Source organism: Petaurus breviceps, unplaced genomic scaffold (genome assembly GCF_028583685.1).
Source record: "Petaurus breviceps papuanus isolate PSGF00001 unplaced genomic scaffold, PetGlider_PUasm1.0 91133, whole genome shotgun sequence".
Lineage (NCBI taxonomy): Eukaryota > Metazoa > Chordata > Mammalia > Diprotodontia > Petauridae > Petaurus > Petaurus breviceps.
In genome coordinates, this window is record NW_027187419.1 from 92,773,848 (window position 1) to 92,786,562 (window position 12,715).

The window sequence follows — 12,715 nt, forward strand, 5'->3', positions numbered from 1 at the left end:
TTATTTCTTTCCTCTTTCTACCAGGTGGTTGTGAATGCTCTTTTGGGCGCAATCCCTTCTATCATGAATGTACTTCTAGTTTGTCTAATATTTTGGCTAATATTCAGCATCATGGGAGTGAATCTTTTTGCTGGCAAGTTTTACCACTGTATTAACACCACCACTGGAGAGATGTTTGACATAAGTGTTGTCAACAATTTGAGTGAATGCCAGGCCCTTATAGACAGTAATCAAACTGCCCGATGGAAAAATGTGAAAGTAAACTTTGATAATGTGGGACTTGGATATCTTTCTTTGTTACAAGTGGTAAGTAACCCTGACCTTTCATAATCTTTGTGACCTATACAGTGTAATTAACAGTGAATCAAAAAGTTACTATATAAATTTTATAGATAGGACTCTGGAAAGAATTACTGAGCCTTAAGGAAATGTTGTGTAATGCAGTATTAAATTTTTATTCAGGGAACTAGTTCTCAGTATAGGATGTTTGCTTCAAAATGATGTGCCCCACCATACTAAAGGAGACCAACGCTGCCTTGGTTGCTAATAAGTCACAGCCAACCCAATTCCAATTTACCTCCTGCCTTATCTATTATGCTCTTTAATTATATGTTGCTTATCTATGTAGGTGAACATGTATAGAAATGTATATGTTCTGTGCATGCATGACCAATATACCTACAATTATTGCAGAAATTGGCAAAGGTGAAAAGTTAGAAATAATTGCTTATATGATACATATTTTAGTTGTAGGTCATATTATTGTGATTAAATTATAAATGGGAAAGAAAACCTATAAGGGCAAATCATGATATATTTATTAGAATGGTGATTAAAAGCATATTGATGATTTTAATAAGATCTCATGATAGAATAGCTTAGTTTATTATTCTAATATCAATATTTTAGAGTGGAGTTAAATAATGTATTTTCCTCCCCATACCCCAGGCTACATTTAAGGGATGGATGGATATCATGTATGCAGCTGTTGATTCACGAAATGTAAGTGTATTTGGAGGTATTGTTTAATTTGGTTATTTATATAATGCCACTATATTTCAAATGAATGGTGCTATAAATGGAAGAAAAATGGAGGCACATTTACAGGATAAATTTATTTTGAAAAATAATAATGTATGAAATACTTTTTGAAATAATCAAAAACATCTAGGTGGTGCAGTAGATAGAACACCGGCTTTGGTGTCAGGAACACCTGAATCTGAATCCTGTCTTAAACATTCACTAGCTGTATGTAAAGCCAGTCACAAGCAGTTCTCCTGAGGACAGCTGCTGTGAATAACTTAAAGGATCTAATTGCATAGTATAGTGAGCTCTCTATTTATTCAGCAATAAACTAAAGCAAAACATTCAAGAAACTGAAGCACAACATTCACAACAATATAACAACTTATTACAAAGGTGTCTACATAGTCTTAAACAAATCATATCATTCAGTAAGTCACAATCTCCTCAATCAACTTAAAATACCCAAGTATTTAAGTAGAGGCGGGCTTCCAATCATCCTTAAGCTAATCATCCTTAAGGAATAATCCTGGGGGCAGAGAGGAGGGGGTGGCGGCTAGAGGGCACAGTGAGTAGAGCACCAGCCCTGGAGTCAGGAGAACCTGAGTTCAAATCTGGCTTCAGACACTTAACACAAAAACTAGCTGTGTGACCTTGGGCAAGTCACTTAACCCCAATTGCCCTCCAAAAAGCAAAAAAAAAAAAAAAAAGGAGTAATCATCCTTAAGTCAGTCAATCATTAAGGGGAAGTGGAAAGTACAAAGGTCATCCACCTAGGTCACAGTAAGTCATAATCTCATCAGTCAGCACTAAGTACCCAAGTAAAGGTCCTTTCATCTTAACTTGAGGCTGACTTCCAAACTCCATGGCTCCTCTTCCATGCTCCCAGCTTTTGCCTGGATTTACAGGTAGGCAGCTTTCCAAACATAGCTCACTTGGAAGCTCACGGTGACTAGTCCACTCCAAACCCTTCACAGTTTCTGTTTCTGTGAAGACAAAGCTTAACAGAACCACAACAGTATTCACACACATTGCCGGCACTGTTGTCTCAATTCACTTTCTGTCTGATGAAGTAAGACAAACCAACAGACAAAGCTCCTGTCTGAGAAGTCAAACACAAATCAACAGTAAAATCTTCAGTAAATGGCAGTAAAAGTCCCCTTTCAGGACCTCTGTAAACAACAGTAAAGTCCTTTCTTGGGGCTTCTGAATCAGCAGTGAAGTCATCTTTCAGAACTTCTGTCTAAAAACAACAGACAAGACTTTTGTCTGACAGACCAACAGATAGAGTGCTATAGAGTGCTAAAATCACAAGCATTCTCAATCTCAGGTCCACTTAGTCACAGCTCGTGCTCAAGCTTTTATTTGCTCTGCTCCTTCCTGTTATGTCCTTCCTGTTCAGCTCTTTCAACAAGTTCTTCCCACCAGGACTCCATGTGATGATGTTAGGCCCTATTAAGGGCAGGGAAGGTCTACAAATTCCCTTAGGCCTATTAAGGACAACACAATGTATACTGTTACCAAAGAAGACTTGACATAATCACAGAAGGGGCTCAAAGACACTTAAATAGCTGAAACAAGAAGCAAAGTACCACTTTGCTTGCCATTACACTGTATGAACCTGGGCAAGTTACTTACCCTCTGTCAGACTCAATTTCCTAATCTGTAAAATGGGAATAGTACCTGCCTCCCGGGGGTTATCTCAAATTAATTAATATGTATAAATGCTTGCTATTATTATTTTCAAAGTAATAAAATTTATTATACTTTTAATTCATATGGTGTTTTTCTTAAGCTTAAAAATTTTTCACATGTATTCTTTCATGTGTCAGAATTTTCTTTACTTAAAATGTTTGATTAGGATTTCATGAAAAACTATTAAAAATAAAGTATTCATTATACTTCACATGAGACATAATTTCACTAGTATTACTTTGTTTAAATACATTCTTATCAATCTAAATATTGCATTTATAACTCTATCATGTAAGTAAAAAATATATAGTATTAGCCAAGAACAGCATCTAATTTTTTTAACTTTTTAACAAATATTCTCTCTTATTCTGTTCCCATCTAACTTTAGAAAAAATATTATAGTTCCTTATATTTTTTTGCTTATGAACTCTCACGCTGCTTCAAAAAATGTATTATCACCTTTTTAAAAGGTAGAGAAATCAAGAAGCTAACTCTGTGTGTCTCTGGCTATTTTGATTGTGTGGAAGTGAATGTGGGTTACAATGGTGATTCATCACATGAAGTGAATTTGGATAAGAATGAGGGACATGAGTCAGTCTCACACAGTCACACTTAAAACTTGTGTCCAACTTGAACTCTTGATTCTTGCTAGGAACCAAACCCTTGAAGCCAGAACCCAGATCCCACCTAATTTTGCTTTTGACTTGTTTTTTGCTTTGGATACCAGGTTTTGTTATTGATGCTCTACCTATCCAATTTTCCTACCATTTTTTTTTTATCTTGACTCCCTTGTATCATATCTTGATCTGTATCTTTTAGGTATACAACACCGTCTTTGCCTCTTTCCCTACTGGGCTACGACAATTATTTTAAAAAATCATTTTGATGCATGGCTAATCAATCAAATAATTGATTTTTTCATATTCAGTTGACTAAGTTAATTTCTTTTTGAATCCAGTTGGCACAAATATTTTGGCCAAAGCCCTATATCTAAATGTAGGGCCAGATTTGAATTATTCTTCTTGATTCTTCAACCTATATATGTAGTAAAATGAATAGTTGGACTCTCTTTTTAGCTAATATGAAGGCCCTTAAAGAAAAACATCAGTCTCTAGAGGATACACTTCTATAATTCTTGTGTTAGGAAACATCTTGAAATAAAGTTTTTTTTTCAACCTCTATACTTTTGGAGTAATTGTTACACTTCCAAAGATCAATTAGAGGCAACAAAGCTTTAGAGCAACTACTGTTTGTGTGTGTGTGTGTGTGTGTGTGTGTGATGTACACTTTTAACTTCAATTTAACCCAATTTCCCTTGCTTCCATCAGTTGATTAATGTATGGTGGTGATTGTGCTATTTGCTATTTGAATTTGCAAGGAAAACTTTCAAACCATTATATTTAATTCCCTTTAAGAATTTTGACAGTAATTGAAATATGTTGCTACCAGGAAGATGGCAGTACCGCTTTGTGATGGATTCACAATAAAGCTTCCTATTCCTGTGATTAACAGAAAGAAAATTTTAGTGTTTTCCTATTTAATTATGCTTTTCTTTTTACATAAGCATAAGTGCACTTTGTTTACTATCACTGGCCTCTCTGACATAACAGCATTACATAAAACTTGCTTCTTTACTATAGGTCTTACTTCTTTTAAAGATAACATTCCCATTCCAGTTATGAATTTAATCTTATGAGAATCTAACACTTAAAAAGTCATTTAAATTTAACATAATGTTATAGTAAAAAGAAAAACAAAGATCACCAAAGTCAGAAGACATGGAATAAAATTTCAGCTCTATTATTTACTGTCTGTGTGACCACTTCACTTTTTCTGGGGCTTAGTTTTCTTATCTGACAAATGAGATGGTTGGACTGTCAGAGGTCCATTTATTGTGTGTGTCATGGAAACCTTTTACAATCTGGTGAAACTTATTGACCCCTTATAAAAGTGATGTTTTTAAATTCATAAAATAAAATACATTGGATTACTGAGGGAACCAATTACATTGAAATGAACTTATTAAAATATTTAGAAAAATAATTTTGCAGACCACAAGTTAAGACAATTTAAGTGCAATAGAGAGGGGATTGGTAAAGGAGGAAGAGAAAGTAGATTTTTTTGCTAAATGAATATATATATATATATATATATATATACACACGCATGTGTATGTATATAATTTTGTGAAGAAAATAGGTTTAGATGATTATAGGATCCCTACCAGCTCCAAATCCTATTGTCTTATGATTTTATTAACTTAGAGGGGTTTTAAAAATTGAGATAGCTGGGGCAGCTACATGGTATAGTGAATAGAGCATTGGCCCTGGAGTCAGGAGGGCCTGAGTTCAAATCCGGCCTCAGATACTTGATACTTACTAGCTGGGCAAGTCACTTAACCTCAATTGCCCTACAAAAAAACTAAAATAAAATAAAAATGAAGATAGTTGTCAGTTTCACCATACTAAGCAAGTCAAAGTCATGACTGATCTAAATAGACCTAGTTAGTTTCTCTTTCTTTCTGAGTTGGATGTGACTAGTTACCACAGCTGAATTAGAACACTATGCCAATGAGATAAATCAAAGGTGGACCAAGTTAGTTTAATCTGTAGTATCATAGGTGTGAAAGGGAACTGAGAGGTTATCATGTCCAACCCCCTCATTTTATGGATGAGACAAGAGAGATTGAATGATTTCTCCAGGGTCAGTCACATAGCTGGTGAGTGTCTGTGGTAGGATTTGAACCTGACTTTAACCACAGGTTATACTCTAAGCAATGCACCCAAGAACATGTCCTTCTGCCGTCTCTATATATGAAGGACAGCTTGTTTGTTACTACAATACAGCTATTTTTCTGAAATGGAATTATATGCAGTCAGACTTTTTCTGTGAAATTCTGCACTTTCTCAAGTCAGGCTATGTAAAATTAATTTCAGTACTCACTAGCTAAACACATTACATTTTAGTGTCTTACAAAATCGGTTTGGTGCTTGGTTCTTTTTTTATTTTCAGAAATTTTGACACATCTTAGAAAGTAAGAACTCCATGTTGTTTCTGTGAAATCTTTCTTTCTTACAGTCTTCATTCTTTGTGTCTTGTAGGTAGAGTGGCAACCGAAGTATGAAGACAATCTATACATGTATCTTTATTTTGTCATCTTTATAATTTTTGGGTCATTCTTCACTCTGAACCTCTTCATTGGTGTCATCATAGATAACTTCAATCAACAGAAAAAGAAGATAAGTATCCTGAAGGTCCATCATTGTTTCCCAAATTAACCTGAATGTATAATACTTTCTCTTTCCAAAATGGTATGACCTAGGGGGATAATAATATAATTCAAGAAAGAAAATTTTTATAAGTCATGATAAACTGAAACACCAGATCACTTAATGATGCTTTTTATCATATAATATGCCTGACAACCAGTATTATATAATTCTATGTATTGAGTGAAACTGTGTATATATAAAAGCAGGGGTACAAAATTGGAAAAGATATTATCTCTAAGAAGTTTTGAAAAGAGCCAAGTTCCTCAACATTAATGAACTTTGCTGGACACTGTAGCTAGTGGAGATACATGGTTGTAACCAGTTTTACTTTCACTTCTTTACTTTGGAGGTCAAGATATCTTTATGACAGAAGAACAGAAGAAATACTACAATGCCATGAAAAAACTAGGTTCCAAGAAACCACAAAAACCTATCCCTCGACCTGCGGTAAGAGTGATAGTTTTCCTAGCAGGGTAATAGCTGTGTTAGCAAACATTTTAGCAATCAGAAAACCGAAAATACCATTATTGCTAATAGTCTGTACACTTTTACTCTTTTCATGTCAGAAGCTAGCTAGAATAATCAATTCAACAAGCATTTCTGGAGTGACTACTATGTACCTGCAGCTTTATATATTGAAGGAATGCTAGGCATGGTCTCTGCCCTCAAAGTTCTTACCCCTGCAGAAAAACAACCTACTCCACATATAAAAGCATTAGATGCTGTACCATAGGGCTTTAGGGGAAATAGGAAGATCTCAAATATATAGAAATGCTGTGTTTAATCCAACAAATTTGTACCAGTAAAATTACCTCACCCTCTGGCTGTTGCCAGGATGGCATGTGTAGTTGTCCTATCTGACTGTTGATTCATAGGGACACCTCTAGGCTCTTCCCTCTTCCATAAAGGATCAGGTCTGGCTGCCAAGCCCTGTGGAAATTCTAGGAATACCTTCCATGAATGCACTTTGGGGCAGAAAAGTAATTGTCCTGCCTACCCTGACAAAGGTGATGTCTCCACTATTATGCCCTTTGTGTCTTCACATTCTTTCACCATCTAAGACTACGCTGATTATAAAAGGAGTTCCAGTGGCCCCCTGAGAATCCTGAGAGAGTGAAGCAATTGGAGATAATATGAGATAAGAGGTAGTAATGTTAAATGCTATGGTATATATCCTTCAGGAGTTTAGAAAAGTAGATCCCTATAATAGATCCCTATAATTTTATGTCTGTGCAGGTGGGATTTGAATTGACTCTAGAAAGGCAAATAAGGTGTGTACAAGTGAAGAGTGCAGGAGAAAGTATAATATATTGGAGTAAAAGTATAAGATAAGATGTAAGACTGGAATGGTAATGACAAGAGCCTGGCTAGAATGAACGATTTGTAATGGAGAGTAGTGGGCTATGAGGTGGGTCTGGATTTTACTATAAGCATAGGAATTTCAGCTTGATGTGATAGGCAGTAGAGAGCCATTGTAGATTTTTTGAATAGGGTCTTGAAATAGGTCTTTTTGAAAGATTAATCTGGCAGAAGATGGAAAAAGGATTGATTTCTAAGGCAAGACTAATTATAAAGGTATTCAACAATCCTAGTCCTAGAATAGAGCTCTAGCAGCACTGAAGACTTAAACACAAAAAGAAAAAAATCTGCTATGATTGACTAGATATTGAAGAAAAAGCAGGATTTATTAAAAATTGTTTTAAACTGATTAAAAACTTGGAGAATGATGATCCATTTGACAGAAATAGGAAGGAAAAACGTGTTTGGGAAAGAAAATTAGAAGCTTGTAGCAGCAAGCACCCCAAAGTCCCCAGGGTGGCTGCCAACACAGGTTCTTGGATCTGCTTTGATAAAGGAAAGCAACTCAAAATGGGTTAACAAGCTTACTTTAATCAGTCAGATATGTATCGTTTACCTAGTTCAGGGGGAAAAGGTCAGCACCCCAAACTTCAGAATATACAGGCAGAATTATCAAAGAGATAACAGATCAAGTAGACAGTTTCCAAACTGCCCAACCATTACATTCATACCAAATCAACATCTGGGTTTTTCAAAGCCAAGTGGGGGCTCTCAATAACAGCTTCCCAGAGTTTCATCTGATCAAATCACAGAACACTTCTCAAAGTGAGCCCCAAAACAAAGCTACACATCAGGGCTTATATAGCCTTTTCCTGGCTCAGAGAATGTAACAACCTTATTGACTCACTGGCCAATCAAAAAGTATCTACTGAAAAACAAGCCTCCCACCCCAGGCTCCAGGTGCACTTTAGCCTAGGTGCAGGGAAGATCTTAAAAATTTACATTCCCATTACAAAGCTAAATTTTGGACATCTTTAATTTCAAATCATGGCAGAACATCCAAATTTCTTTGTCCAGGAGGAAGTTAGAAAGAAAAGGACTGGAGTTAGGGGAATGATAATTACTGGGTACATAGATTTAAGAATTATTAGCATAAAATAAAGTTGAATCAATGAGAACTTTGGGACTCCAGGTCCTAAATCATCTTAGTATCCCTTCACCTAGCATTGTGCCTTACACAAATTATATAATTAATGTTTATTGAATTTATGTGAAGTGAACTGATTTGAACTGTCAAATGCCATGGAGAAGTAAAAAATTATAAAGAATGAGAAAAGACTGCTGAATTACTATAGAAGGAAGTCATTGGTGACCTTTGAGTAGTTTCAGCAGTGGTGGGGCCACAAAATAAATTAGGAGTTGAGGACAATGGCACTTTAGGAAATTAAAGTGATCAGTTAGTCAAATGACAGGCATTTATTAAGCCACTATTCCGTGTGAAGTGGGGTGATTATGGGATATAAGTACAAAGTCCCTGCCTTCATGAAACTTACATTACAGTAGCAGGATTCAACAGTTTCACGGATAAGTACTTATGTGGTATCTAATACAATGACTGTGGAGCTGGACCTAATAATTAGGCAGCTCAGTAAAGGCCTTTTGCATGAAGTGGCACTTGAGCTGAACTTTGATGAGAGTTAGGGATAAAAAGAGTCAGTGGAGAGGAGGGAGTTTAATTTAACTATAGGGAGCAGTCTAACAAAGATACAAAATAGATGCCATGCATGGAAAATGGCAAGTTGGACAACCTGGTTGAAGTGAAGAGTCTGTGTGAGTGAGAGCAATCAGCCTGCAAATATGCGTTAGAACTATAGTGTGAAGAAGGGCTTTAAGTGTCAAAGGGGTTTATGTTTATCCCAAGGGCAGTGGGGAGCCAGTGAATCTTCCTGAGCAGGGGAGTGACCAGGTCAAACCCGTGCTTTAGGAATATCAATTTGGCAGCTATAGATAGGAAGATAGGGCAAAAACTGAATGCAGGGCAACCATTTGTAAAGATATTATAATAACCCAAGCGAAGGGTGTTAAGGACCTAGATTAGAAAAGTAGTGATATGAGTAGAGAGAAGGGGAGGATAACAGATATTGAGGAGATCAAATTAATAAGACTTGACAACTAATTAGTGTGGACAGTGAGAGAGAGTGAAGAATAAGTTGTGGCTCAAAATTGTGAACCCAGATGATTGAGAAAATGTGATATCCTTGACAGAAGTTGGGAAATTAGGAGGGATGGGGTTAGGAAGAAATTTTATGAGTTAGTAGTTCTGATTTAGTTCTCTTGAGCTACGAATGCCTATGGGACATCTGGGTGGAGATCTCAAGCTTTCAATTAGAGGGGCAGAACCTGGAGGGCAGGAGAGAAAGACCAGAGTTCTGTACGTAGCTCAGGAAATTATATGTAAAACTGAATACTTGGAAGCCGATGAGATGAGATCATCAGATAGAGAGTAGAGATAGACATGAGAAAGCACAGGGCAAGTGGGTCATGGATGACAAGCTTGTGAAAGAGACAGAAAAGGAACAGTTCCATGGACAGGAAGAACCCCACCGTAGAGCCTTTTCACAAGAACCCAGGGCGCTAAGAGTTTTCAGGAGAGAAGTGTATGAACCACACAAAATGTAATTTTTGAGAGTGAAAAGGAAGTGTAAGTAGAAGGGGCCATAGGGAAAAATACATGGTTTCTGTTGTTTGTTTTTCTTTTTGAGATAAGGGCATAAACCAGTGCAGAAGTATAGAGGGAAGAGATAATATAGAGCAGAACTCTTTGGGGCCTGGAAAAGGTATAGATCCAGAATGCCCCTAGAGGGATCAAAATTAGGAAAAGGAAACCACCCTTTCTCTGAACCCAAAGCAAAAGAAACAGGGTGAGAGGTAGGGGGTGACTTTCCTCAAATGAAGAGCCCAAAGGAAGGAACTCACACAAGTTGACATTATTCTTCATCAAGACATGAAATCATTCACAGAGCATGAGAGTAGTTTGTAATTGCCCTGGAGTAAATAAGAGACGAGGAAAAGATTCTATATAGATCCTGTATCAGATTGCTTGCTGTCTTGGGGAGGAGGCAGGAGAAGGAGGGAAGGAGAAAAATTTGGAACTCAAGATCTTATTTTAGAAAATGAATGCTGAAAACCATCTTTACACGTAAGTGGAAAAAAATAAAATTCTATTTAGAAATTTTTTTTTGAAGGGGAGAAGGTAGGGCAATTGGAGTTAAGTGACTTGCCCAGGGTCACATAGCTAGATTTTTGTATTAAGTGTCTGAAGTTGGATTTGAACTCAAGTCCTCTTGACTCCAGGGCTGGTGCTCTATTCACTGTGCCATCTAGCAGCCCCGAATTTTTTTTTTTTTAAGAGAGAGAGACAATGAGAAAGGATTGTCAAGGGCAGCATAGAAGTCAGAGACCCAGTGACCTATGGTGGGCCAGGTCTGTATGCCCTTTAATTTCCTCCAGCATTAGCTATTGCTAGGCAGTTTTATTGGAGAAAAAGATCAGTGGTCTTGGGTTGGTGTTTGGAGTGTAGCAGTATTAATTAAAATGACAAGAAGGTAAAGAAATCTATGCTGCTGCTGAAGAGGGCAGTGTCTTCAGTCAAGGTAGGAATGTAGGGAGGATTCCTTTTCTATTTTCTGTCATTCATTCTGGAAGAGAAGGTTAGGTTTCTGTTTTTCAGAAGCTTTTTTATAAACATCATAAATTTATATGTGTAAGTCACTTTACTTTCATTTATTTATGGATGGAAAGAACTAAAAAAAAAAAATGAGACAACCTAGGGCAACACAAATTACCCTTCATTCTTGACTGACACTCCCCACTCTACTGGTATTTTAGAAAATAAAGCTTTGTTTTAATGCTAATTATCTATTGAGTGCCTTCTCTGTTTGATGCATTAGAGGTGACAGGGTATAGTGCAGAGTCAGGGGCCAAAAACAGAGTTAGAGGAGCTTGGTTCAAAATCCTACTTCTCATTCTTACTGCTTACATGACCAGAGACAAGTCACTTAACCTTACCAGGCCTAAACTTCCCCATCTGTAAAATGAAAGGTTTGGATTAGATAGTGTCTGATATCTCATACTGTAATTCATTTAATCAGCAAATCAACAAGCATTTTTTGGGTACTGTCAGTCACTGTGCAGGGCACTGTGGTTGAAATAAATGCTGAGACAGTCTCTGATCTCATGGGCTTATATTCTATTAGATGTTCACTAAATATTAAAATGAGAACCCAACTGTATATACTAAGAACATTTAATCTTACATAAAAATCATGTACACAAAATAAATGTTTGCAAAAGATATGAATACACTGACACACAGAAGATATAAAAACACTGACACATATTTGATCCAATTTTAATGTCTTTTCGCCATATTTTCATAATAAATTCTACTAAAATAAATTGAATAATAAAATTCCTATTTGTTTATAAATGAAATCTTTTCTTTTGTTTCAGAATAAATTCCAGGGAATGGTCTTTGATTTTGTAACCAGACAAGTCTTTGATATCAGTATCATGATTCTCATTTGCCTCAACATGGTCACTATGATGGTGGAAACTGATGATCAGAGTCAAGAAATGACTAATATTCTGTATTGGATTAACCTGGTGTTCATTGTCCTCTTCACTGGAGAATGTGTGCTGAAGCTGATCTCTCTTCGCTACTATTATTTCACCATAGGATGGAACATTTTTGATTTTGTGGTGGTCATTCTCTCCATTGTTGGTAAGGACAGGCTATTTTTCCTAAAATAATAAAGTTAGAAAAAGTTAAAACTTGTTTTTGAAAACTTTGACACAGTTCTTTATTCATCTTTTTCACTCATCCAGATCTTTCAAACAAAAGTCTAATAATCCATTCTTCAGCTTGTCATCTTCGTGGTTGCATGCTATGCCTGAAATGGTGTGTAAAGAAAGCATTTGTTTTCATCAGGATTCATTTATCATCTGTTTTCATGCCAGAAGCTGATAGATGTAGCTTTGGCATAATACTCTAAACATGTGGTACAAAACAATTAGATATATAAAAAATGATCTAGTATATACAGGCATTGCTTTGAACAAAGAACTGACACAAAGACTCATTACTCAGAGTCAGAAAATCCAGAAAAATATGTTGTTCTTTGAGTAGCTAAAATAGTGGAAGAGTTGAAGGCTTTTTTCTTTTCTTTTCTTTCCTTTTTCTTTCTTTCTTGCTTTCCTTCTTTGCTTTCTTTTTCTTTCCTTCCTTCCTTCTTTCCTTCCTTTCTCTCTCTCTTTCTCTCTCTCTTTCTCTCTCTCTTCCTCTTTCTTTCTTTCTTCCTTCCTTCCTTCCTTCCTTCCTCCTTCCTTCCTTCCTTCCTTCCTTCCTTCCTTCCTTCCTTCCTTCC

General features: G+C 36.3%; 1 protein-coding gene across 3 annotated transcripts in view; it reads left to right on the top strand.

Moving 5' to 3' along the window:
- The window catches only part of SCN2A (sodium voltage-gated channel alpha subunit 2), a 162,948-nt gene that overhangs the window by 144,452 nt on the left and 5,781 nt on the right, over nucleotides 1-12,715 (top strand). For all 3 annotated transcript variants that reach the window (XM_069080605.1, XM_069080606.1, XM_069080603.1), the window contains exons 22-26: nucleotides 25-306; nucleotides 949-1,002; nucleotides 5,820-5,957; nucleotides 6,333-6,437; nucleotides 11,802-12,072. In XM_069080605.1, the coding sequence (XP_068936706.1) occupies nucleotides 25-306; nucleotides 949-1,002; nucleotides 5,820-5,957; nucleotides 6,333-6,437; nucleotides 11,802-12,072 (850 nt within the window). The remainder of the gene's footprint in view (nucleotides 1-24; nucleotides 307-948; nucleotides 1,003-5,819; nucleotides 5,958-6,332; nucleotides 6,438-11,801; nucleotides 12,073-12,715) is intronic.